Below are 27,397 nucleotides of genomic sequence, written 5' to 3'. Positions count from 1 at the left end.
ATATTAGTGATTGGTAGGACAGCAGAAGATCGGTTTTCTTAGGAAAACAGTGACTTCGGTTGTCAGGATTGATGAAATAGGCATGGCCTTGGCATTCCCTTCTCTCTCCCAGTGAAGCCGAAGGCACTGCTGCTTAACTCTTTCACAGAGATATCCTGTATCAGAGATGACAATATTTGAGGGATTTCTTTTATCCTGATCGCCGAAGCAGGCAGCGTTCAGGTCCTGCTCGTTTCATTTCCCCTCCTGTAGCCTCCATGTTACCAATTTTTGGTCAGTTATAAATCCAGATGGATATGACTACGCCAACTTCTCTTTTTTTTATATATATATTTCTTTTTTTTTTTAATTTTTTTTTTTACAGGCTAGCGGTGAACAACGCCACCATGATGGGAAGCGTTCTGAAAATGACGGATCGGAGCCACCGGCAGAAGCTGCAGCTGAAGGCTCTGGACACGGTGCTGTTCGGGCCCCCGCTCTGTGAGTAACAGCGACGGCAGCTCCTTTGGCTGTTCGTCGGGGGAATCTGCGTCCGCTGAGCGTTGAGCAGCAGAGGTGGATCGGTGTGAGACGCACTCTGCCCTGCGCAGCCTCCCCTCCGTGCCTTGTCCCTGGCGCAGTTCCCCTGGAACAGGGTTTATGGGATTAGCCCTGTAGCCTGGAGGTGTCCTACCCTCTGGGATTGCGCATCCGTCTCCCGCTTCCCTGCTCTTTGTTCCCCTGCTCTTCCTGCCGGGTTCCCCGTGTCCCAGGGGTAAAACCGTCCCCTTCTCCCTGTTGGTGGTGGGGTTTGCCGCTGCCCTGGGGGTGGTTCATAATAGCGATGGGGGCTGGACGGGAATTTTGGATGGATGAGAAGGAGAGACTGGGTTCCTTTGATGCCGATTACAGGCATCAAAGGTTGGCTCCATCTCCAAGCCCTCTGATGCTTATCTCCAGGGCGCTCCTTTTGCATTCGTTCCGTCTGGCTCATGTCTGCTGTCTTTATTAAAGGTACCTTTGTCTCTCTCCCTCTTACTCATGCCTTTCTCATGAGCTTGAGATGCTTTCGTGATCCGAGACCTTGCTGGATCTGGGCCTGTTTCGGCTCGGCATCCTGCAGATGAGATGGATTTTTAAGGCAGTGTTTGAGCCCTCTCACGCAGTGCTGCTCTCTCCTTAGTTGTCATGTGTCCCCTCTGCGGGAGGCTTAAAACGAATACGAAAGGTTCTTTCTTACGCGGGTGCAAATGCAATAGTCTGGGCACAAGTTCTGGCTCAGGAACGGCTCGGATCACCGACATGGTGTGTCACCATCGAAAATACCACTTTCCATGGATTTTTTTAAGCATGTGCTACTGTCTGCGGCTGGAATAGCAGATTGGATGTACCTTTATTCTGTGGGAGAGGGATGTGCGCACGATCTAATGGAGAAGTTTGGGGTTTTTGGCTTTTTTTTTTCCAGCCTTCCCTCTCTGGGCTGCCCAGCGCTTGGCCAGTGGGAAGCAACAAGACGCTTCCATTATTTCTTCAATTATTATTTAAAAGTCCAACTGTTAGTGCCGTCATTTCTTGTTGTCAGTCTGTGTCCACGTTCCTGAGAAAAGGTGCAGTGAGGCAAATCCTGGGAAAACTGCGTGGAATAAATTTACGAGGTTTGGCAGATATATAAGCTAAGTGATTTAGGAGCCTAGTTTGTACAAACAGCTGGTTTTGCTTCCAGTAATTAAAAAGCATATATTAATTCAGGCATGGTTGGCTTTTTTATTTGTAGTTGGCCTGTGTCACAAGCGAAGCTGCCACGGCGGGCGGTGGCGACGTGGGGGGCGAGAGCTGATGGCTCCAGCCTGGGGGCTCCTCTCTTGGAAGGGGAGTTTTTCAGGCAGTTCTGGGATGCTCGGCAAATGGCAAAGTGAATGACTTGTAATGGTTGGAGATCAAGGGCCGTGCTCCCCGTTGGAGGCGTTCCCTGCGGCTCTCCGGGCACTGGAGCGTGACCTTCCTGCAGTCAGCCATCCGCATCGGGTTGTGGCAGGTCAGTTTGGTACGGGCTTTGGATCTCCGTACGTAGCAGGTGTGTGAACGGAGGAAACACCCTTTCGATTTTTAGCTGAAGTAGAGATTTAACGCTTCTTAGAAGGTGCTGTTTGCTATTTTCTGGTTAGCTGGATGGGTTTGTCTCCAGTTCATACAGGCTGGTGAGAAGTTGTTTATCTCAAACTGATTCCTTATGGAATGGGTTGCGAAACAGCAGTTTTCGACAGCCTTTATCAATCAGCAGTTTCGGGAAGCACGCGGTGACCTTTTGAGCTGCAGCAGCAGCGTTCGCACAGGGACAGATTTAGTGGTTTCAGCGACGTGCCCGTTACGTCTCTTCTCCAACGGTCAGTGAGGTGGTCTCCTGTCATCACCGCCATGAGGGAGGGAAGCTGCTGGCAGTGGGGCTGGGTCGCAGGTGCAGGATCTCAAGGGTTTGTCTGCTCTCTTGGCAAGGGTTTGTCTTCTCTCTTCAAGTTACTTTCTGTTCACCACTGGTATAAAAGCATTGTGGCCAGCAGGGCGAGGGGGGGGATTTTGTCCCTCTGCTCTGCTTGGGGGAGACCCTACCTGGGGTGCTGTGTCCAGCTTTGGAGTCCCCAACATCAGAAGGACACGGAACTGTTGGCATGGGGCCAGACGAGGCCCCAGAGATGCTGGGAGAGCTGGAGCCCCTCTGCTCTGAGGACAGGGTGAGAGAGTTGGGGGGGTTCAGCCTGGAGAAGAGAAGGCTCCATGGAGACCTTGGAGCCCCTTCCAGTCCCTCAAGGGGCTCCAGGAAAGCTGGGGAGGGACTCTGGATGAGGGAGGGGAGCCATGGGACGAGGGGGAAGGGGTTTCCACTGCAAGAGGGGAGATTGAGCTGAGATCTGAGGCAGAAATTCTTGGCTGTGAGGGTGGTGAGCCCCTGGCCCAGGTTGCCCAGAGAAGCTGTGGCTGCCCCATCCCTGGAGGGGTTCAAGGCCAGGTTGGATGAGGCTTTGAGCAGCCTGGTGTGGTGGGAGGTGTCCCTGCCCAGGGCAGGGGGGTGGAATGAGATGATCTTTAAGGTCCCTTCTAACCCAAAGCATTCTGTGATTCCGTGATTAAAATAAACTCAGCTTGGATTGGAGCCCCAGGACTGCTTCCTGCAGACCCATAAAACCAGAGACATCTCTTTGTGGGTGGGGATCGTAGCACGTGTTCCAAGGGATGGTTCCTCTCCGCCGCATGAAGCTGGGTGATGCTTTTCCCCATCCCAGGACAAGAAAGCTTCTTCTCTGATGTCTCCTGTAATTTCCTGCAGAGGCTTCAGGTAGTTGAGTGGGTGCCTGGCCCGTTTCCGTGCTGGTCCGCAGGCTCCTGTGGCCCCACAAGCTCGGATTTCCCATGCTAGGCTCCAGACACACCATCTCCTTCTTCAAACAGGTCTGACTGCTTGCAGGGTGGCAGCTCTGTAATTAATCCATTTGCGAAGGAGTATGGTAAAACTCTCATTGAAGCAAGATGAAGCGATTGCTGCTTCTGTGTCCCGCTGGTGTCCTGTTCCTCTGGTTCAGGGGTTTATCCAGCAGGAAATACCACCGCTTCAGGTGAAAGAGGAGAGGGGAATTTAAGAAAACAAGCAGTAAAATTCAAAACAATAGATATTTTTGGTGAAAAGTGAATTTAAATTTTTATTCCTTATAGCTCTCAAGTGATGGAGACTGAGACGTAATGTCTCTTCACAGGTGGGTCAAGGCACCGCTTGTGGTACCATTTGGGGTTAAAAGACAGAGAAGACGCTGTGCGCCGTGTGACCCATCCCGCTGGCTTCTCCTGGCCCCCTCTCCAAAGGCCATTGAAGTGGGACCTGTGTGTTGCCTGTGGGGTTTCAGGAGAGGTTTCCGTAGCTCCCCTTCCCAGCACAGATCTCCACCAGACGTAGTGTGTTCCGTGGCTGGGCACAACCCATGGCGGTTTGCCAAGCCGCTGCCTGACCAGTGCCTGCCCCGGGCTCTGCCAGGGGGTCTGCCCGGCTCCGGGGACCAGCCGAGCACCCTGACACCCATCACCCTGGTTTCGGTGCCTCCCTCTCTGTATGGGCCCCACCGCACTGTGGGATGGGGTCCCTGCCGCCCCCCCAGCCCCTCTCGTTTGCGGCCATCATTAGCCGTCATCCCGAGCATTACCCTGTGTTTATTGACCGTCTGTGCCTGGGTTAACAGAAGCACAAGGACCAGGTGCCTGGACAAGGAGACGTTTCCCAGACGGGAGGTGGCACTTATTGGAGGTTTCGTAATGAACTGACCTTTTTTGGCTTTTCATTAAGCATTTATTCCTTGGTGCCCACTCTCCCGGGTGGATGAAGCCAGCTTTCCTTTGGTATAGCTTCCAATATAACCGTCTGTTTCCCTTTACTATAATTAAAAGTGTATTTGACAAGTACTTTGAGATCCGCTGAATCATTATTTGTTTAAAGCAATAGAATTTCTTAACCAAATACCAGATTAATTTATCGCTGTGAGATTTACCATCCACTTTAAATATTTACCGTTAACTGGATTGTGTTTAGATAACCTGCACCTAGACAGAAAAGCAGCTCTGTCCCATTAATAGACTTCATAGGGTCCGTTAGCGTTATCGTATAGTTTTCTCAGCCTGTGTGCCGGCAGCACGCGGTTGATCAGCTGGGGCTTTGGCTTTGGGTTCTCCTCAAGGAGCAAGAGCTCTGAACTTGAGAAGCCAAGAGATGGGTAACAGGGAAATCTGGCTGGTGTTACGGCGTCCTACTGCCCGTGAAAATCAGCACATTTGTAAAAGTTTCTTTACATAAGTCAACAGCTTCACCAAGGGCAAATCGTGCCTGACAAATTTGGTGGCCTTCTACGATGGCATTACAGTGTTGGTGGAGAAGGGAAGAGCAACCGAGCTACCTGGACCTGTGCAAGGGATTTGACACTGTCCTGCATGACATCTCTAAATTGGAGACATGGATTTGATGGATGGACCACTCGGTGGATAAGGAATTGGCTGGATGGTTGCACTTAAATCGTTGTGGTCAATGGCTTGATGTCCCAGTGGTGACCAGTGATGAGTGGCGTTCCTCAGGGGTTGGTACTGGGACTGGTGCCCCATCCCTGGAGGGGTTCAAGGCCGGGTTGGACGGGGCTTGGAGCAAGCTGGGCTGGTGGGAGGTGTCCCTGCCCAGGGCAAGGGGTGGCACTGGATGGCCTTTAAGGTCCATTCCCACCCAAGCCATTCTGCGATTCTATGAAAATCTGTCTGGTGTTACGGTGTCCTTTTGACAGTGAAAATCAGCACATTTCCGAAAGTTGCTTTACATAATTATCTTGTGCATCCACCAGCAACAAAAGAGTGTAAAGGACTCAGAAAGGACTGGCGCTTAGTAGTGACAGAAGAATTCTAGGTGCCATCAGGGGAATGTGTCGAGCTCTTAGCTTGGTTTTTGGGTTTTTTAAGAACGGAGGCATTTTTGTATTTAGTTTTCCTGCTGTGACGCTTATGGCAGCTGCCACCAGGCCGCTTTGGAGGGAACCTGCCTGTCCCGGAGGCGCACCCTGAGGTGTCTCCTCTTCCCTGCCTTGTGCCTGAAAACGCCCGCTGCTGAGCAAGGACGGTGGTGTCACTTGTCCCATTAATCCACATCGGGAAATGAAAAAATTAGTAATTCCTATGTGTGTTTTTTCTGATGTTTCAACCTGAACGTAAATAACGGGTATAGAATGTATTGAGTGTGTGGATTTTCTCTTATTTTTCGCAATGCTTATGTCAGGTGCTGTAAAATTGCTGGTTTTCTCATAACCCATCCTGCTTCTAGTCCCAAAGGAAAACTTCGGGAAACTTTTCCTTTAAAAACGGAGGCTTTGAATTTGCGTCTTTCATGATGGGACTTTCTTACTTAAAAAAACCTGAGGTTTTAAGTTTCGCTATTGTACAGGTTTTTACCTTGCTACGTTAAAACAAACCAAGGCAGTGCTGCAGACCTGAGGTGACATTAATAGTCCTGCCGTCAATGCCTAACAACTGTTGTCTTTGGCAGAATTGTGTCTGTTCTCCCTTCTTTCCTCTAAAAAGAAAAGGAAAAAGGTACGGACATCGGTTTTCCGTGATGTACGTTGCTTTTTCCCAGGGCTTTCCCAAGGTTTTCCGGATGGCGGGTGCTGGTGCTGGGAGCGAAGGGGTGCAAGGGCGTGGGAGCAGCGGAGGCCACCAGTGAGGAGGGAGAAGAGGCTGTGCCAGCCCGGCTGCGGGCGAGGGAGCAACACAGCGTGATTTAAGTTGTAATAAACCGGCTGAAAACAATCCCAGCTTCGGTTGTAAAACCTCTGCTCCGGAGCCTCGCTGTGCCGGCAGCCTCTGTCACGGGGCGTTAGATATAGAAGGTAAATAACTGAAATAACATGGAGTTCTGGTACGACAAGTTGAAAAGCTGCCAGAAAATTGAGAGCAGAAAGATTTAGGTTGTGTTGCCCCGGGGACACACCACCCCCAGGGGTGACCCCATGGCAGCCGTAGGAGCAGGAGCCTTGGCGGGGGGTCAGAGGGAGAAGCGGTGCCAGCCGCGTCGGGAGAGCCCGATCCCGCCCCTCCTCGCGCAGGCAGCGGTGACGGACGGATGGTACGCATGGAAAAACGCCGGCTTTTTCTGCTTGACGTAGGTCTTTGGGCAGTGAGCGCAGCAGTGGGTCAGGGAGCTGAACGTCCCCCGGTTGTTCTGACCCACAGCGTGCGGGGAGCCCGGGGCTGGCCAGAAGAACTGCTGCAGGGCAGGACAGCCCACCTCGGCTCTCCACAGGTGGCTGGGCTCCACAAGAACCATCCCAGAAAAAGGTATTTTATTCCAGAACACCTCTCCTGCCATTACTTGCAGGCTTTCCCACGGTTCTGCCTCGCAAAGACACTCGTTACCCTGGAGAAGGGCGACTTGTCCTGCAGCAGTTATTCTCGCGGGCTCCTGCACGCAGAAACAGAAGTTCTGTCCCTTCCTCACGGGACAATTCCCCCATGATTTTCAGTGATTGAAGAGTTCCTGTGTCTTTTATAGGATGGGATGTTAGTGGTGCCTGTCTGATGCGCACGGTTGCGCATGGCAGCGGTGTGACACCACGGGGATCAAACCAAGCATGGCTCCTGCAACATGGGCGTTTAATGGAGCTGCACCGATGGCATGCGGCGCGCATGGATGGAGCACAGCTTTGGGTTTGGGACCAACCACAGCCTGGGCTGCATCCCCAGCAGCGTGGGCAGCAGGGCGACGGGGGGGATTCTGCCCCTCTGCTCCGCTCGGGGGAGACCCCCCTGCAGTGCTGCCTCCAGCTCTGGGGCCTCAGCACAGGAGAGACACGGAGCTGCTGGAGCGGGGCCAGAGGAGGCCCCGGAGATGCTGGGAGGGCTGGAGCCCCTCTGCTGGGAGGACGGGCTGAGAGAGTTGGGGGGTTCAGCCTGGAGAAGAGAAGAGAAGGCTCCGCGGAGACCTTGGAGCCCCTTCCAGTCCCTCAAGAGGCTCCAGGAAAGCTGGGCAGGGACTCTGGATGAGGGAGGGGAGCCATGGGACGAGGGGGAAGGGTTTTCCACTGCAAGAGGGGAGATTGAGCTGAGATCTCGGGCAGAAATTCTTGGCTGTGAGGGCGGTGAGCCCCTGGCCCAGGTTGCCCAGAGAAGCTGTGGCTGCCCCATCCCTGGAGGGGTTCAAGGCCAGGTTGGCCGGGGCTTGGAGCAAGCTGGGCTGGTGGGAGGTGTCCCTGCCCAGGGCAGGGGGTGGCACTGGGTGTCCTTTAAGGTCCCTTCCTGCCAAATCCATTCTCTGGTTCTATGTGGGCCTGGGAGCGTGTGGCACCTGGGTCGGGCTCACCTGGGGCTGTCGGTGCATCACTGTGCTACGACCTCGATTCCCAGTCTGTGAAGCAGAAGCAGTAACTGGGATTTGAATGAATCCTTTCAGTCGTGTTGGCAGTTGGAAGGAAATAAGAGCTATTAATTGAGCCCAGGAGACATGTTGCATCCAACTCCAAATGGTTGTGTCATGGCAGCGTTAATGTGTGAAGCGGCTGGTACAAAGGTAATGGCCGTCATTAACGGCACCTTGGGGTGCGAGCGGAGCTGTCACCTGGTTCCGCGCGTTCCACTGCCACTGCTGGCAAACGCTGAGAAAAACCTCCAAGATTTTCACTAAAATGTGATTTGAGCTGTTTAGAAACTATAATAATCAATTTGCCAAATTGCCAGCACTTCTGTTAGCAATTTCGGAAATGGATGGGGGCGTGGTTGGGTTGTCCTGGGGTGGCTTGGGGGGGGGGGGGGGACACGACATTGTGCACGGCGAGACAGTGTGTGTTCTGGAAGGGGACTTTGTGAAACGCCGCCCGGGGAGACCCCGCTTCCTCACTATCCAACCTGCTTTCTGCTTGCATTTTTGAGCAGGTTAATGGTCCTGAGAGCTACATTTGAGGAAAAATAGTTGTCAGTTTGTGGCAAATACTGGGGTGCTTTGGCGAAGTTTAGTATAGAATCGTAGAATCAAAGACTGGTTCCGGTTGGAAGGGACCTTAAAGATCACCTTGTTCCAACCCCCTGCCCTGGGCAGGGACACCTCCCACAAGAAAGTGCAAAATGTACAAATATTTGGTAGTTTGTGGCAAATACTGTGGGGTTTTTTTTGGTGAAGCTTACTACAAAGTGTAAGAGCTTTTACTTTTTCTTTTGTCCTTTCCCCCCTCCTCTTTATCTTCCTGAAGCCCATTTGGAAGGTGCAGGACATCGTCCTGCAGCCGTTCTGCGCTGGGAGGTGACGTGCTCAGCACCGTGGGCTGAATGGGAAATATCCCCAGAGCCATGCAAACAGTGGGTAGAATAGTTAAGCTTCAGATTAATTGGGTTTTTTTACCGTTCTGTGAATCACTGATGTGGCGGCACTGACCGAGGCAGCGATGGCAGCCCTGGTGCTGGTTGCCGTTGGTGGGAAGAGGCAAGTTCCTTGCTCAAAGCAGCTGAATAACTCCCGTGGTCTGGGGAACCCTTTAATTCTTTTTGGAGAAGAGCTGCAGAGAAAACCCAGTTTGGCTGAATTCAGCCTTTGTCACCCAGAGAATTTCTTCCCAGTAATGAAGAACTGAATTCTTCTGATTGACCTCTACCTTACAAAGGAAAGTTCTAGGAAGTGAAAAGGCTCCATTCACATCCTGGCTGAGTTTTCCTTAGACTTTCCTTATCCGCGTGTCTCGAGTGAAAGCTGCCGGAGGGGAAGGACGTTCATCAAGTGCTTGTGTGGTGGAGCTGAGAACGGTTGGGGCTGGGAACGGCAGCGGGAGGTGAATCAGCTCGAGGTGGGGCTGGCAGGTATCACCCGAACTTGCCTTCGCTCCGGGCACTGTGCTGGGCAAGGCAGGTAATGGTAATGGTGGAGCAAACTGGAACGGAGAGAAACGCTGTAATAGCCGTGGGTGGGTGGAAGACAAACCATGCGAACAAGTCAGCCTCACAACCTTCTCAAAACGCAAAATAAAAAGGGATTCAAAATTACGTATCTGCAGCAACTTGCCAGAACCTGCTCCTTAGGAAGAGGATGTTGTGATCATCCATCCGGAATGGGAAACGGGGCCAGTTATTAATCTCGTTTATTTCTTTAGTGTTGAATATGCGAGTGAATGTTTTCAAAGGATGATTGAACTCTTCTGTGGCACGTTAGATGATGGATCGCATGGTGGCGTTCGCGAAGATAAGGGGAGAGAAGGTGCTTGGAAAGGTCCCGTCCCTCTCCCCCCATGGGGGAAGGCCCCTCTGTTGCGGTCAGGGGACCAGCATTGCTGTCCCTCCTTTGTGCAGACGCAGTGCAGGGCTGTGGGCACCCCCCAACCCCCCCACTCCATGCTGTGCTTTAGCTTTCCCCCTCCCAAGTGAACAGCTTGCCCCAGGGACCCTTCCCCGCTGGCCTGCGCTCTGCTGATGTGACACATATTTCGGCTGTGATCATAGAACCATGGGATGGTTTGGGTGGGAAGGGACCTTAAAACCCACCCAGTGCCACCCCCTGCCCTGGGCAGGGACACCTCCCACCAGCCCAGCTTGCTCCAAGCCCCGGCCAACCTGGCCTTGAACCCCTCCAGGGATGGGGCAGCCACAGCTTCTCTGGGCAACCTGGGCCAGGGGCTCACCGCCCTCACAGCCAAGAATTTCTGCCCGAGATCTCAGCCCAATCTCCCCTCTTGCAGTGGAAAACCCTTCCCCCTCGTCCTATCACAATCTGCGACCCTGGTGAGCCTCCTCTTGCCCCTGTCACTCCTTTTGTCATCCCTCGGGCAGAGGGGACCTCCCTGTACCCCATATGAACCCTCCTGCCAGTTTGGCTCCAGGCTGGGCTGGTGGGTTGGGTTTTTGGGGGGTTGCTGGGCTCGGGGGGCTGCGGGAGGGAGAATGCAGCCAGTCCCCGCTCCTTCCCCCCTGCAGGACCTGTCCCTGCTGGGAAAATGCTTCCAAGTTACGGCAAAAGTGTTCCCAGAAAGGGCTGAGCCCGGACCGGCGCAGTGGGGAGGAGAGAGGTGCTCCCTGGAGTCCAGCCCCAGCAGCGTGTCCCACTCAGAAACAGCCAGGGTGGGTTTTGAGGTGGTGCCGAGTTTTTCCATCGGCTGCGGAAAAAAAAAAGTAACTCCTGGAAGAGCTCGCTTGCTCCAGTGTCTGTGAGTTTGCAGCGTCCTTGTCTTGAACAAGGACGTTATTTCTCGTCTTTCTTATGTTTGTGCACTAAGAGGTCGGTGCAGTATTTGCGTTTCAGCAGCGCAAACAGCCATTCCATCCCCAGGCAGGATTTCCTCCCGTCAGGGATTACATCTTTGCGTTCTTTATTTGCATTAAATCTGTTAATGCGGCAATCGGGTGCTGGGGGGCTGGCGAGAGCAATAGCCGAGGTGCGTCGCTGCTTATTGATTAAACTCTTCGAGTGACAGATGGCATTGGTTATTTGTCAGTAGTAGATTATGTTCACTCTATAGAATTCCAGAGGTAAATGTCACACTTTAAAAAAAAAATTTAAAAATATCTTTATTGTCCTAAGGTGAAAAAGTCACACACTTCTTCACAAGCTATAGCAGTACTGCTAAGGCGTGATTTTTTATTTAACAAATTTTGTGCTGAAACTCTATTCATCTGTTTCTGACTAACAGGAGGGGATTTTTTCTTGGCTTCTGGAATTGCAGGTTGCATTGAAGGGTTCCCTGGCAGCCTCAGCTCTCATCCCTGCCCCGCAATCGCATCCTGCCGCTGCTCTGCTCGGTCCAGCCCGTGACCTTCTTCATCATTGTCCCAAAGCTTAACGCAGCCTGAAAAGCTGGTCAGGGAGGAGAAAATGGAGCAGAGCAGCGGGAGGACCTAAGCAATGCGAGTGCCGTGGTTTAATGGGTTATTGCTGCCCATGCCGGAGCTGAGCTGGGTCGATTTTTGAACTGCAAGAGGGGAGATTGAGCTGAGATCTCGGGCAGAAATTCTTGGCTGTGAGGGCGGTGAGCCCCTGGCCCAGGTTGCCCAGAGAAGCTGTGGCTGCCCCATCCCTGGAGGGGTTCAAGGCCAGGTTGGCCGGGGCTTGGAGCAAGCTGGGCTGGTGGGAGGTGTCCCTGCCCAGGGCAGGGGGTGGCACTGGGTGGGCTTTAAGGTCCCTTCCATCCTAGACCATTCTGTGAACTAGGGAGATTATATGGTTTAATAGAATTATAGAATGGTCGAGGTTGGAAGGGACCTTTCAGATCATCGAGTCCAACCATCAACCCAACACTGACAAACCCACCGCTAACCCATGTCCCACAGCACGATGTCTGCCCAGCTTTTAAATACCTCCAGGGTATTTAAATACCTCCTGTTCCAATGCTTGACAACCCTTTTGGTGAAGAAATTGTTCCTCATATCCATCCTAAACCTCCCCTGGCACAACTTGAGGCCGTTTCCTCTTGTCCCATCGCCTGTTTCAGGGAGCTGTAGAGAGGAGAGACCAGAGATGTTGCATCTCAAGGCTTATTAGGGCTTTGCCATAGAAATTATTAAGTGACTCAAACCATTCCCACCCAAACCATTCTGTGATTTTATGAGCAGCCGCGTTCACCCCTGAGCCCGATGCAGAGACAGGACTGAGCAGCGGCTTGAATTGTCTTCATGGGAAACTTGTGAGTGTTTCACACTTCACGTGCAGCACCGCGTGCCCGCGCTGGTTCGCAGGTGGAAATGTCAGCGCTTTTGCTCGTGGGTCCACACCCAAGGAGAGCAGCGCAGGCAGAGGGACGATGGAGGGAGGCTCGTGCAGGAGAACACTCCATGGTGCTGCCGTGCTGCAGCCCGAGGCTCCAGTCGGAAATCCATGACAAACAGCGGTGTGGGATGGCATTTAGCGGTCCAGCCTGTGGCATGGAGGAGTCCCCGGGCTTTGTCCTGTCTCTCCCAGGTGGCATCTCTTTTCAGAGCCACGCTTTGTATTGAAGCACAGGAAGATGTGCTGCATCCTCCAGGGTTTGTGTCTCCATCATATGTTCACGGGAAACGTTGCTCGGGCGCAGTGGGGGAGGCTGTTTATGCTCTGCTCCCTGCCTGCCACCCCCTCGGTACCGTGCTGGCTTCTTGGGCACAGCCTTTCCCCTAAACGTAGCTGCAGAAAGAATCCGGCCTCGCTGAGGATGTGCATCGTGTCCGTGGGCTTCCCCTGTGTTCTTCGGGCAGTCGGTCTGCTCCAGAAGGTCTCGGGGTTCTCTCTGCAGAATTCCCGTCGCGTCCCGTGAGGGCATTTCTGTGAGGCTGGGTGCCGGGCTGCTTTAGAATTAATCATAAAATGGTCCAGGTTGGAAGGGGCCTTGCAGATCATCGAGTCCAACCATCAACCCAACACTGACAAACCCACCACTAACCCATGTCCCTCAGCATCACGTCTGCCCGGCTTTTAAATCCCTCCAGGGATGGCGACTCCACCACTGCCCTGGGCAGCCTCTTCCAATGCTTGACAACCCTTTCAGTGTAAAAATTCTTCCTAATATCCATCCTAAACCTCCCCTGGCACAACCTGAGGCCTTTTCCTCTTGTCCCATGGCCTGTTCCTTGGGAGAAGAGACTGACCCCCCCTGGCTACCCCCTCCTTTCAGGGAGTTGCAGAGAGCGAGAAGGTCTCCCCTCAGCCTCCTTTTCTCCAGGCTGAACACCCCCAGCTCCCTCAGCCGCTCCTCGCCAGACTTGTGCTCCAGACCCCTCACCAGCTCCGTTACCTCTCGTTCTCGTGCTGGCTTGTGTGTATTCCTCCTTTCTGGCGCTCACTTGACCGGAGCAATCCCTACCAGCCGCAGACGGCAGCAGCCCACTTGTGTCACTCCAGAAATCAGTTTTCTGCCAGGGGGCGTGGCCCCGTTAGAATAACCCGCTTCCAGCCTGATTTCGCCCACAGCAGGGTGGGAGCTACAGAGAAACTGTGTCCAATTTTGGGCCCCTCACCACAAAAAAAGCCACTGAGGTGCTGGAGCGTGTCCAGAGAAGGGCAACGGAGCTGGTGAGGGGTCTGGAGCACAAGTCTGGTGAGGAGCGGCTGAGGGAGCTGGGGGTGTTCAGCCTGGAGAAAAGGAGGCTGAGGGGAGACCTTCTCGCTCTCTGCAACTCCCTGAAAGGAGGGGGTAGCCAGGGGGGGTCGGTCTCTTCTCCCAAGGAACAGGCCATGGGACAAGAGGAAGTGGCCTCAAGTTGTGCCAGGGGAGGTTTAGGATGGATATTGGGAAAAACTTTTATACTAGAAAGGGTTATTAAGCATTGGAAGTGGTTGAGGCACCATCCCTGGAGGTTTTTAAAAGACGGGTAGACATAGTGCTTAGATATATAGTTTAAATTAGTGATGGTTTTTGTCAGTGTTGGGATGATGTTTGGACTCGATGATCTGACAGGTCCCTTCCAAGCTTCACCATTCTATGATTCTATAAACCAGAGCTGGGTGGCGACCAAAAGGAGTCACAGGATGGAGCCTGGTGCCGTGACTGGGGTCAGACTCTGGGACTTCGACCCGGTAACGATGAGCTCCGTGTGATATAGCCCTTAGGATGCAGTCACAGGAGTCGGAGCATATGCATCCGTCACCTGCTGCTGGAGGGGAACCGACCTCTGAAAGCCTCATCTTTTCCCTGTTAATGGCACATGTCAGCTGTTCTTTGCTTAAAAAATAATTACATCAGAAAACCAAGATCCGATGCAAGGCTTTTTCCTAATGGCAGGTTTAATGCCCCTACAATTGGAACACCTCTATTCTTCTGTTGTGCAGTTTGAGTCTGGCTTGGGGCCGTCTTCTGCTTTTTGCAGGCTGCTCTCTCCGGTTCGCGCCTGCCCGTGGGGCACAGGGCGGAATGTCCCTTAGAGTGGGGCTGCACCTGCCTTTACGCGATGCTTCACCTAAAGCCTTCAACCAGGAGTCCTTCGTTTTGGTCAAATCCTTACGTCTGTGCGTGTGTATCTGCATTCTTCTTGATAGTAACGGAATTCTCTGTCTGCAGCTCGTACCTGAGCTCTTAGGGAATCCCTGCATCGGTTACCTGGCAGCTCCCGTATGCGAAAGTGCTGCTCTAGCCTGTCTGTGCCTGATGGAGATATTCTTACAGTCCCCGCTATCCTTCCCCCTTTGCCGGGAAATCCCAACTGTATCATTTATTGGAGATGCATGGGAATGTGAAAACGTATTTCCAGCCCACCTTCCCCCAAATACTGAATGGTATCAAATACAGCAATTTTTTTCTCCCGATTTAAACGTCCTCCTCTGCCACTTTTTCATCTTCGCTTCATCGCATTTTGCATACCTGCGATAACCTTTAGTTTCTGCATCTTATGACCTGACTGCAGTAAGAGATTCCCGGGCAGCGATTTGGGGATGAGTTAAAGCAAACGGCTTGTGTCCCTCTACCCGATGTCACTGGGGCATCAAGAGATATGGGGATGCGATAAATACTGGTCCTGCCTCCGCTGTGAGAGTCCTCATCCCTCCAAATGATGGAAGTAAATTTTTATATTTTTTTAGCTTTTATTAGAGGTTTTGACAAGAGACCCGACACCAGCTATTTCTCAGCAGCCTGAGAGCTGTCTGTAGACCTCCTCTCACAAGGTGAAGTCTCTGTTCCTCTTGTACTTTACCTGATTGTTGAGTTTCGTGGGGAAAAGAGATCGGAGTCTTACGCTGTTCGGTGCACGCTTCCTGTTTCACGCGCTGGGATTTCTCCCCAAACTGAGAGAGCAGGAGTGCTGAGTGGAGCAGGGGGTGCGTCCGAGCTAGAAATGAACGCACTAATTTATTGCTGGGGAACAGAGTGCTTGTATTTTAATCCCTTCCATTTGAAGGAAGCACCGCTGGCCTTTACAGAGTTCCTTACAGAGTTCATTCTCTCTTTTCTGCCCGTTGGGGCTTTTACCGTAGTTCAGGATACCCACTAGGAGACTTCAAGCGTGGCCTTTCAGAGCCTTAACTTCTCTCTGAATTGATTCATGAAAATTTCAAATTGAAAACACCGGTTGGGCAATTCTCCCTCGCGTTGGGCAAAGCTGATGCTTACACCTAAGCATTACGAAAAGCGTGGGTCTTAATATATTGGCAAAGCCTTCAAAGGCTTGTGCAAATGAAAAGCACGGGAAGTGAGAGCCCAAAATTTGCTTTGTGAGTGTCATTTTGAGGAAGGGGTTGACTTTGCGGGGGGGAAATCATGTTTGTTAATTGTATTTTAAGGTAGCAAAGATGAATTTAAGGCCCTGGGGGACTCTTATCTACATTTTAATGCTGGGAAGGAAGTACTTATTAAAATTAATAGAGTAATGTCAAAATTTTGTTGGTAGAGATCCATTTCAAAGTTGGTGTAATCAAGGTTTTAAAGTCTCTGAATAAGATAGAAAGGCTTTTCGGAGAAACTCCTTGCAGCGAGAGCACCACGGTCGTCTCGTTGCTTCTCGGTTCATGAGAGTCAATGTGGCGTCGTAACTGGAGACAAGGAGCTGAAGGACTTTGCGTTGGATGAAAGAGACGGTTTCTTGGGAACGCAATGGAAATCACCACAGCCAGGCCAGGCACTGATGTTCACGTCCCTGATTGTCCCGAAACGAGAGGTGTTGGGAAACCTGCAGCCCCGGTGGGATTTTGTGCAGAATCCACTTGTGTAAGGTCCTCTGCGGGGCGCAGAAGGAAGGGACCCCAGCAGGAGTGGCCATTGATGGCTTCTCCTGCAGGAGACCCACTGCCAGCCCTGTGCCGAGGCCACCGGCTGCCAGGGATGGAGTGGGAGAGGACCAGTCCATGGCAGGGTGACCCTGCACAGCATCACTTGCTTCTGTGCTCCACTTCACTCCCTCCCAAACACACCCAATGTTTGTTTGCCTGTGGTAGGTTATGATTCTATGATTCTATGGCATTTCACTTGTCTTAAAGTATTTAAAAATTCCTATATGAAAGAAAGCTATTAAGAAAGAACGAAAGACAGTAAACTTCTTTAAAATATCTGGTCGTTCTTTTCCACATCCTCTTCTTTTGGAAAACGACAGGGTGCAATTCCCATCTGTTTTAATCTCTCCGCACCGCTGTGACTTCCCGCTGCTGGGACACCCCTCCGCGCCGAGCTCAGCGTCGGCCTGACCTACAAGAAGCTCCTTTTGGGGAGTCACGCTCGTGGTCCCCAGGCCACCCCACCCATCAGGCAGGGACGGCTGCGAGGGACTGGCAGCAAGGACCCGCCAAAGGGTTTTTGTGGTGAACGTGGGTGCTGCTGCAGGGACAGCCCCTCTCCTGGGTGCCCTGTTGAGGTGTCCTCCAGACTGGGTGCAGGGCGGAGGAGGGATGTTGCATCCATTTGGGGGAAAATAGCATTTCTGACCCTTTTTAGAGTAACCGTGAGGGTGCATTACAGCACATTGTTGGCAGTTCCTCTGAGGAAGGGTCCTTGGGTGGCTGTCACCTGCTGGCAGCCTCTGCACCCAGAGGTGACCTGGCTGTCCCCAGGCCGGCAAACCCCCTCTGTGCCCTCAGGGCTGGCAGCGAGGGGCGGGGGCAGGTTGTGTACGTACATTTCTGTGTTTAAAAACCCTCTGTTCCTGCTTCAGGTGAAGCAAAGAGGTTTCCTGGTTGTGCCTGCAACAGCCCTTTCGCTTCCCCCGAAGCTGCCAACCTCAATTGTCCTGTTGGTCTTGTCCACCTGAGTGCCATCGCATGGAGCCGGTCAAGTGGAGGTGCTGGAGCTGGCACAGAGTTTGCTCTCGGCCAAGCACCCCTTCACGTGCTCACGCTTCTCTTGAAATGTTTACTTGAAGCCTGGTGTAAAAGCCCCTGGGACTTCATGTGTTTCAGAGGAGCTCGTGCTGGGAAGCGGTGGTGGGTCTCTGGTGGTGCCAGTGCTGAGCACGCCCCGCGTTTCCCTCTGCTGCGGGTAGACCTCCATGGGAAATTGGCATGTCTAGGACAAAACTGCTGTTCTGGTGGCAAAAAAAAGTCAGTACTGTGTGAAGTGCAGGTGCAAGGTTGTGCCTGGGGGTTTGCAACACATGGGGTCACAGAATCACAGAATGGTTTGGGTGGAAAGGGGCCTTTAAAGGCCACCCAGTGCCACCCCCTGCCCTGGGCAGGGACACCTCCCACCAGCCCAGCTTGCTCCAAGCCCCGGCCAACCTGGCCTTGAACCCCTCCAGGGATGGGGCAGCCACAGCTTCTCTGGGCAACCTGGGCCAGGGGCTCACCGCCCTCACAGCCAAGAATTTCTGCCCGAGATCTCAGCTCAATCTCCCCTCTTGCAGTGGAAAACCAGCAGATACTGAACGTTCAGTTGGAGCTCGCTTGCCTAAGCTGCTCTGTCTCATTTTTAGCTTTCTCAGTACATGTTTGAGGATTTGCTAGTTAGTAAACAGTAAAAAAAATTCTGTGAGAATCATGTTTTTGGGTTTTGGCTAGCACTTAAACCCCCACTTAGTTGCTTTCATTCTCTCGCATGCATCCACGCTTCTTTTTTTAAGTAGCTGTGTTTTGCTAACTGTTGAAAAGGGGGGTTTCCACATTGAGTTGTGATTCTGACGGAAAGTTTTGCAGCTTCACAATTTGACACTTGATCAGCCCCGTCTCTATGTTCACAGTTGTATTTTTTCAAGTTATTTTCTACTTAGCTCTTATATCTTTATATTTGATGTTATCTGTATTGTCCTGAAAGAGCCCAGCTCTCCTGGAGGTTCCTTTTTTCCCCCTTCAGTATCGATGTAGCTCATCTTTTCCCATTGTGAAACCTGGGCCACAATTCCTTCTAACACTGTCTCAAGTTCTCCTGTCCAGCTCTGGTGCGGGCGAAGCATCGCGAAGTTAATCGTCATGTTCTTTTGAATTCAGTGGTATCTCTGGTCTCTTCCAGTAACTCGTCACAACCACCTGAAGGACTTCATGCTGGTGGTGTCCATCGTCATCGGCGTGGGTGGCTGCTGGTTTGCCTACATCCAGAATCGCTACTCAAAGGAGCACATGAAGAAGATGATGAAAGACCTGGAGGGGCTCCACAGAGCGGAACAGTCTCTCCATGACCTTCAAGAACGGTAGGTTTTATGCGTCCACCCAGTTGGAGCATCCAATTGTCGATCTTTCCTGCAAGGTTATTCCCCATTTAGGTTTCAGGAAGGATTTTCTTTTTAGCCATGGTGCTTCTGTGCGGCAGTCCCCTGGTGCTGTGTACCTGGGGCAGCACCTTCCTGAGGGACCGTAGCAGACCCACCAGCCCGTCTTACCAGCTCCAACAGGTGTCTGGCTCCTCAGCAGGCCACAGCAAAGGTGTCTGCCTGCTCTTTGCTGGTGATGCGCTCGTTATTTGTACTTGTGGTGGTGGGTGGTAAAAACGCCACCGCATTAACTACAATCCTGAAACATGGCTGTGAAGCCACTTGAGCAAAGTGACAGTGTGTGACACCAGCATCTCCCGCTCCGAGGTGGGCTCCAGTGCACGCTGACGCTGTCGAGTGCGGCCGTATGTGCTCGCGCGCAGTTTTGTTTCCTTTCCGCCCTCTTTTTATCTTGTGTTGTGTCTGTTTAGTTCCTGCTCTGCTCCATTAGCGGGTCAAAAAAATAGAATCATAGAATCATAGAATTGTTGAGGTTGGAAGGGACCTTTAAGATCATCGAGTCCAACCTTTAGCCTACCCTGACAAGAGCCACTTCTAAACCATGTCCCTAAGTGCCCCATCTACCCTTTTTTTAAACACCTCCAGAGATGGTGAATCCACCACCTCCCTGGGCAGCCTATTCCAATGTTTAATAACCCTTTCAGTGAAAAAATGTCTCCTAATATCCAATCTAAACCTCCCCTGACGTAACTTGAACCCGTTTCCCCTCGTCCTATCACTTGTCACCAGGGAGAAGAGGTCAGCCCCCATCTCTCTACAACCTCCTTTCAGGTAGTTGTAGAGGGTGATAAGGTCTCCCCTCAGCCTCCTCTTCTCCAGGCTAAACAACCCCAGCTCCCTCAGTCGTTCTTCATAAGGTTTGTCCTCCAGGCCCCTCACCAGCTTTGTAGCCCTTCTCTGGACACACTCCAACACCTCAATGTCCCTCTTGTAGCGAGGGGCCCAAAACTGAACGCAGTACTCGAGGTGGGGCCTCACCAGTGCCGAGTACAGGGGGATGATCACTTCCCTAGTCCGGCTCACCACACTATTCCTGATACAGGCTAGGATGCTGTTGGCCTTCTTGGCCACCTGGGCACACTGCTGGCTCATATTCAGTTTCTCATAGTTTCTGAGTTTCTGGGAAGACCTGACTGTGTTTCGTTTTGCTGCTTTTGGCGTGGGAGAGCTCCTCTCCCTGCACTCAGAACTTCAGTGCTTCCAGGAGCAGAACATCCAAGGGAGCGGGATGGATGGGAGAACTCCTCCGTCCTCGGTCACTCTGCCTCCTGAGTGCCTTGTTTTATCTCAAATAGCTTCTTCCTATTTACTTACCACACTTCGTTGTACAAGAGCAGTGAAACGTACGGCGGTTTCTCCTGATCTGACTCATACTGAAAGTGTACCAGGGTCCCCAACCCCGACGTGACGGTGTGAATCTGTACCTAGAGGGGAAGACGAGCCTCTGGAAGGAGTGTGAGGTGCTCCAGCTCGCTCAGAATTGTCATCCGGGCTGATCAGGCTGTTTCCCTCTGGCTTTTGACGGGGAAAAAGCATGCTGAAGGAGGAATTCCGCTTCCCTTCTTGAACTCTTTGGGCTATATGTAAAAATCCGTGCTGCCCCACACGGTGACACCTAAACCCAAGCGTGTTGCCTGGGAAGAATGAAAAAAAAAAATCATTTTGGAGTATTACATGTGAATGGTTGAACTCTGGGCACTTGGGCAAAACACTGTAGCTTCAGGAACGTGACCTCTACTCACAGAAGAGATTGTGGTGGTTCCAGTAAAACTGCTCCTCGGAGAACGGGCTGCGGAAGAGCTCCTCTGTGGACATGGGAGTCTTCTAGGAAAGAAAAGAGCATTCAAGACTGTTTATGACAAACCAGTGGGGCTTTTTGGCAAGAAGATATTTTTAAGGGCAGATTTAGCAAATAACAGAGCACAATAGTCTTGGGCTGCAACTATTTTTCATTAGTTTTAAGTGTAATTTTGGAGGATAAGCCTTGATTTGGCTGCCGTATAAGCTGACGGCTGCGATCCCCCTGGCTTCTTGGACAGCGGAGCCCGTCCCCAGGAACACGTGCTCACAGCTGGTGCTCAGAGCTGCTGCGCAGACACCAGGATCCCGAGGAGGTCAATCTGCCGTGGAGACTTCTGCGAGCACCGAGTCCTGGGAAACCGTACGACGTACCCACAAGCCTGCAGCCTGAGTTCTTGCCTGCATGCCCATGACAGCCTTCAGGGAATTGTCCCGCACGTGAGCGTTGCTTGAAAGCCTTTCTTCTTGGAGCGTGATGGCATCATTTGGTGTCTATGTGGAGGGCAAACACTTGAGAGAGTACCAAGGTGATGGTGCCAAACTGGGCAGGCTCCCCTGGCAGTAGTGCGGATACGTGACCTACGTTCTTCTTGGCATGGAGATAAAGTACATTTCCTCTCTGCTTACCACAGAGCCGTCTCCAATCCACAGCTGGTTTCACAAAGCTTTCTGTAATTTTACATTGCAGGTTGGACGTAGCCCAAAGAAAAAGATTTTTTTTTTTTTTCTATAGCCAGAAGAAGAGGGGAATTCCTTCTCAGCGTCCATCTCCTGGAGCAGCAGAGCTGCGGCCAGGGCAGGAGGTCTCTGCTGGGTGTCACTGACAAGCAGGTCATGCCAGAGGTCCAAACGCCGGCTGCTGTGAATGTGCCGCGTGGGGAACGACCTTGGGATCTGCTGCCGAGGGCAGAGCCACGTAAACAAGTAGATGTTCAACTAATGCTCTAAAGCCACATAGGAAGAAACCCAAAACCGCGTATACTAAGCATAGCTTGAGTCTTAAGCCGGAGCAGCTTGTGATGTTCTGCAGGGTGTGCAGCTGGGAGGCCTTGTCCTCTGCAGAGGGCACTGAGCTGGAGCTCAAGAAGTGGGAGATGAATTAATTCCTGGTGCTTGGTGGGGCCTCTTGGCAGAAGATTGATCTCATTCTCTTCTGAAGTGGGGAATTCGCCTTCGCTGCTTCATCCTCGAGCCCCAGCAAGTGTCTGGCTGTGGTCCTCTGCTGCTATAGAAATAGCAAAAAACTGCCAAAAGCACCAGTTCCCGGGGACTTGTTCTGAAGTTTCTGCTCAGAAACTTATTTTCTAGAAGGGTCTCTCTAGAGCTTGAAGTAACCTCCCTCCTGGCTCATTGAAACTCAGTGCTGAACCTCCACAGCCTCCAGAAGGCATCTGATGCCTTTCCAGTTGCCTAGCAGCTGCTAGCGCTGGTGTTTGATGAACAACTCTGATATGCTCTTGAAGAGTTGGGAAGGGAAGAGTGACACAAAAAAAAACACTTTTTGTTCATCTTCAGAATACTTTTTGAGAACATCTTTCAACAGTGACACTTCCCACTCAGTTAAATGACCCATCAAGATGAAAAAGTTCACGTCTTGGCACATCCTACTGATGACTGAGGGTCTGTGTTGAAGATCTGCTCCTGGATTGTGAAGCCCCCGGCTGGACCTCGGTTTCTTGCCCTTGTTTCAAGTGCAGCTCTGAAGACACTTTGTTGTCTTGTGGAGCTCAGTGCACGGGAAGCCAGTGTGGCTGAACGGGCTGGATTTGAACAGGAGCGCACAGACGGAGCGTGGTCTTGTCCATAGCCAACATAAGGAAATACAGGCTCTGCTGTCAGGGAAAAAATGTTAGTAAGGGAAAATACGATGTTAGAGTGCCTTGGAGAATTAATTTAAGGATAAAATTCCTTCCCATTCTGCGTCATAGGATAGGGGAATTTCTCCTTTAAACAGAGGTATTTTGGTGGTTTGGGATTCCCTAGTATGGAAGAGCTTTAGCTCTGGTGCGCAGGGCAGAGAGCGTGGGTTTATCTGAAAACTTGGAATGTCTTGGCAAGAGTCTCTTTAAATTGGGAAGAAAAACACTTGAGTTTCTCAACAGAGCTGTAAATTGAAAATGAGCCTTTTCCAAGAAGAGAGCCAACATCCTGGCTGAGGAGAGTTCAGCCCCTCCAGTCCGTGTCGTGTTGCCATGGGCGTGCCGAGGAGGAGCCTGAGGAAGAGGAGTCCTTGTCTGGGACCCAGAAGGCAGTGATGGGTCCCGTCACCGAACGCACAGCCACGTGCTGTCCTGCGATCCGAGGCGGGATGATGGACACCTCTGCGTGTGCCGCAGGGGAGCGGCTGAGAGTCAGCTTCTCCCTTTCTCCTCAGCCCCAGCTGGTGTGGGGTGAGCGGGAGCCGCTCAGGAGCCCAGGAGTGCCCTTCCGAGATGTCATTTATTTTATTGATGTCGTTATTTGTCATTTGCAGCCCAGGTGCAGCACACCCAGAGCCAGGCCTCACTGTCCCCTCTCCCCTGTCTCCCCACGCGTTGCTCTGTTGGTTTGCTCTGCAGTTTGAATGTTGACGGTCTTGAGTGGGAGGAGATTTTATGACCTTGAAATATTCACTTCTGGCTAAGGTGATTCCACTTGGGGTTCTGGGATGGGTTTGGTTTTGGGTTTTTTTCATTGTATGGAGAGCTTTGTGTGGTCACTGAAAATCTATCCACTGTAAGCGGATACTGGTGTTGCTGGTTAAACTGGTGCCTCGCTAACCTCACAAACGGTGCTGGTACCATCGGTGTAGGTTGGCACCTTATTTGAGGTCCCACGGATGCAGAGAAGCTGCCCGGGTAGGGCACGGAGTGCCCGCAGGGGAAGGGGCTGGTTTGGGTGCGGAGCAGACAGAGCTTTGCTGCTCCTGGCAGAAAACAGGAGTTTCCTCAGTTTGGTCTGGGTTACAAATAGCGTTGCCGCTCATACGGTGTGGGTTTGTCCAACTTTTATGGATTTGTCTCAAACTGTGATAACTTTTGGAAGAGAAGTTCATGTTTAAAAGGTGGGACTTAGGTCAATGCACCTGGTTTCTGATGGTGTAAGCCACAGATTGAACACATTGTGTTCAATCCAGTAGCTGAAGTACGCCTTCTGGAAGCTCATCATGTCTTGATTTGAGGTTCTCCAAAGATGGATGTCCCACATTCCTCAGAAATTTGCTCCAGATTTTCTTTGTTGCCACCATTTAAAAAAAAAAAGAACCAACCTAAAAGGTATTTTTTGTTTGAACCGTGAGGCTGGTTTTTGCAGGAAGCCCTTTAATACTCTTATGTCTTTCATTGGTGGTACTTGTGCAACGTGGGTTTTCAGAACCTCCATTAGGAAGTGAACCCCTTCATTGCATTTTGGCATTGCATTCAGCAAACCAAATATTTGCCAAATATTTGCCCTTAAACTTGGCAATTGCCCTGCCTCCAGAATCACAGACCAGTGGGGGTTGGAAGGGACCTCTGGAGACCATCCAGTCCCACCCCCTGCCAGAGCAGGGTCACCCACAGCAGGTTGCACAGGAACGTGTCCAGGTGGGTTTGGAATGTCTCCAGAGACGGAGACTCCACCACCTCTCTGGGCAGCCTGTGCCAGGGCTCTGCCACCCTCACAGGAAAGAAGTTCCTCCTCATGTTGAGGTGGAACTCAAGTTTGTGCCCGTTGCCCCTTGTCCTGTCCCCTGGCACCACTGAGAAGAGCCTGGCCCCATCCTCCTGACACCCACCCTTTCAGTATTCAGAAGCATGTGGGTTTGGGACCCCGAGGGAGGATCTGCTGGCACGGGGGGTTGGGTGGGTGGCCACAACCAGAGACGTCACTGCTCCATTCCAGGACAGTGCAGTCCCGCGGAAGCCAGGTTCGTTCCTGATGCTAATTTGATTTCACTGAATTTGTGCGAGGATCGCGTTTACACCAGTGCAACTCCCTCGAAATGCAAACGTCACAGAAACCGTGAAGGACCTCGCGGTGGCCGCGGTGGTGGCTCCATCTGAGGGCTGAGCCCTTCCGGGCTGAATGCCTGAGCTCTCCTGAATGGCTACAAGTAATCTCTTACTGCTCTTTGTTGCCGTATGTAATTCCTACCGATTTAATTCTGGCATGAGAAAAAATAATAACTTCCAGGCAAGATTAAAACATGCCTGAATTTGAACGCTTTTGAAATGTAACATGGAGACATCCCACCTGGGTGTTCATACCTGCCCCTGCTCTGCCACATCTTCCCCTCCTTTTTTTTTGTTAAAGGCAAAGATCTTAATTTTTGTAAAAACACTGACAATTCAAATTAATTTGGGGCTTGATAAAGGAAATCTTGATGTGCTTTGGAAAATTAAAAAAATACATACTGAGTATTTAATAAGTGAAATAAAGCTGAGGCTGTGGAGTTGACAATTTAATTTCTTCCCAGGCACGGTGAACTTTCTCCTTGACTTTTCAGATCTCTGTTGACATCAACGCAGAGTAAATAAGAGCAGGGTTGGTCTAGAAGCTGGCTGGCCAGTGGACTTGCTCAGCTGAGCTCGGGTAGCCCGACATGTGCATTGGGCTCTCGCTCTCTGTCTCTTGCAGGCTGCAGAAGGCGCAGGAGGAGCATCGCTCCGTGGAGGTGGAAAAGGTGCACCTGGAGAAGAAACTGCAAGACGAGATCAGCATCGCCAAGCAGGAGGCACACCGGCTGCGGGAGCTGCGGGAGGGCACGGAGAATGAGCTGAGCAGGCAGAAATACGCTGAGCAAGAGCTGGAGCAGGTAAGGGTCCAGCGAGACCTGGGTGTGCGGCCAGGGGAAATGTCAGTGAGAACCGAGCAGCTCCTCACTCTGCTTCGTCCTTCTGAGAAACCCAGTGATGTTCTGCTTACAACGCTCCTCCGCCTTTGCTTTCCCACTCCCCTCTGTGGAGGAAAAGATCCAAGTATTTCTTCTGCTGCTCCACGTTTCACATCCCCTGTCCGTACAGCAGCGCGCTGGGCGGCATGGACCGTGTCTCAGGGGCCATGGGCATCGTCCCAGCTTGCCCTGCAGAAGGAGGGGGGTTGAACTTGATCTGGAGCTGCAGCCCTCTGGTGACTTCTAACTCCCACTCCAAGCCATGAGCTCTTTCTTTTTTTTCTTCTTTTGTATTTATTCAAGGTTTTAGGAGATATTTAGAATGAGTTTGGTTGTGCTTACGATGTTTTCTTGTGGATCAGAGAGGTCTACAGTGCAGTTCTCAAAAAGATTAGTTTTAAATTCAGACTCGCAGGAAAAGACATCCCCAAGTTAGATCTTGCAATGTAGGCCTAGGCAGAATATTGCGTGTTATGTGCTGCCAGCAAAAAAAGAAACATTTGGAATATATCAGTTTAAACTGAAATTGTGCGAGGCAGAATTGCATGAGCCAAGCGCGTACCGTGGATATTCTGAGCCATCAGCGCATCCTCCCAGCGAGACTGTGCCCAGTCTCTTATGTCACCACGGAGGATGGGGAAGAAAATGGGACAGGAATGTAGGGTTTCCACTGACAAGGGAGAAAGGAGTGTCCTGGGCCAGCAGGTAACCAGGGAGGGGTGGGACAGTGCAGCCCGGGTCTGCAAATAGTCAGCAAACAGCAGATTTCCTTCCTGCTTGGAGAACCACCAGCCCAGATGCCTGCTGGTCTCGTCATCCAACAGCGTTCCTCCTGACGGGTCCTCCAGCCTCCTCACGGTTATAGAATCATAGAATGGTCCGGGTTGGAAGGGACCTTTCAGATCATCAAGTCCAACCATCAACCCAACACTGACAAAAACCATCACTAAACCGTATCTCTAAGCACCACGTCTGCCCGGCTTTTAAATCCCTCCAGGGATGGTGACTCCACCACTGCCCTGGGCAGCCTCTTCCAATGCTTGACAACCCTTTCAGTGTAAAAAGTTTTCCTAATATCCATCCTAAACCTCCCCTGGCACAACTTGAGGCCGTTTCCTCTTGTCCAATGGCTTGTTCCTTGGGAGAAGAGACCGACCCCCCCTGGCTACCCCCTCCTTTCAGGGAGTTGCAGAGAGCGAGAAGGTCTCCCCTCAGCCTCCTTTTCTCCAGGCTGAACACCCCCAGCTCCCTCAGCCGCTCCTCACCAGACTTGTGCTCCAGACCCCTCACCAGCTCTGGTGCCCTTCTCTGGACACGCTCCAGCACCTCCAGGTCTTTTTTTGTGGTGAGGGGCCCAAAACTGGACACAGCACTCGAGGTGGGGCCTCACCAGTGCCCCGTACAGGGGGACCATCACTGCCCCAGTCCTGCTGGCCACGCTGTTCCTGACACAGGCCAGGATGCTGTTGGCCACCTGGGCACACTGCTGGCTCATATTCAGCTGCTGTCGACCAACACGCCCAGGTCCTTTTTCGCCCGGCAGCTCTCCAGCCACTCTGCCCCCAGCCTGGAGCGTCCGTGGGGTTGGGGTGACCCAGTTGCTAAGCTCCATCTCGGGACAGGCATCGGGGCATCTAAAAATTCGGTCAGGTTGGGTTGTGGGCTGTTAAATGAGGATGTAACCCCCAGCCCTTGTACCCCGCCTGCTCCAGGCTATCGGAGGAGGCAGGGGCTCATCCCCCCTTCTCCCCCCTGCACTTTACCTTTGATAAGAAACCCAAAACGCCAGAGGTGACTGAACCGCTCTGTTGTTCCTCAGAGGCCTTCGGGAGGGATGCCTTGCCAGGGTGAGTATTGGTTTTACCCACCTGACCCACACTGTGTGATTATAACACCGTCACCGGCCCGGCAGCTGTAGACCACGGATAACATTAACCAGTCACTCCCACTGACCGTAAAACTCATCCCATTTCAAGATGTTCTTGGGTCCCAGGGAATATTAAGACAAGACCTTCTTTAAAATGGTACTGGAGGGTTTGGAAGCTCCCAGTGGAATCGGGCGTGTGAGAAGCAGAGTGTGTCTGGGATGGGGCTCTCCCATACCAGGTGTTTCATACTGACCCTCTCCCC

At 52.0% G+C, this 27,397-nt stretch overlaps 1 protein-coding gene across 28 annotated transcripts in view; it reads left to right on the top strand.

Annotated features, from left to right (window-relative positions):
• Window positions 1-27,397, top strand: part of STIM1 (stromal interaction molecule 1) — a 112,645-nt gene that overhangs the window by 61,677 nt on the left and 23,571 nt on the right. For 23 of the 28 annotated variants that reach the window (XM_074572063.1, XM_074572000.1, XM_074571981.1 and 20 more), the window contains 3 exons: window positions 365-480; window positions 18,357-18,534; window positions 25,012-25,189. In XM_074572063.1, the coding sequence (XP_074428164.1) occupies window positions 365-480; window positions 18,357-18,534; window positions 25,012-25,189 (472 nt within the window). Of the gene's footprint in view, window positions 1-364; window positions 481-18,356; window positions 18,535-25,011; window positions 25,190-27,040; window positions 27,115-27,397 lie in introns of all 28 variants that reach the window. The other 5 variants (XR_012585180.1, XR_012585179.1, XM_074572123.1 and 2 more) reach the window with 2 other exon arrangements.

The sequence above is a fragment of the Larus michahellis genome, chromosome 1 (assembly GCF_964199755.1).
Source record: "Larus michahellis chromosome 1, bLarMic1.1, whole genome shotgun sequence".
In the NCBI taxonomy this organism is placed as follows: Eukaryota; Metazoa; Chordata; class Aves; order Charadriiformes; family Laridae; genus Larus; species Larus michahellis.
Note: the sequence above shows the minus strand (reverse complement) of the source record. Positions and strands in the feature narration are given on the sequence as shown.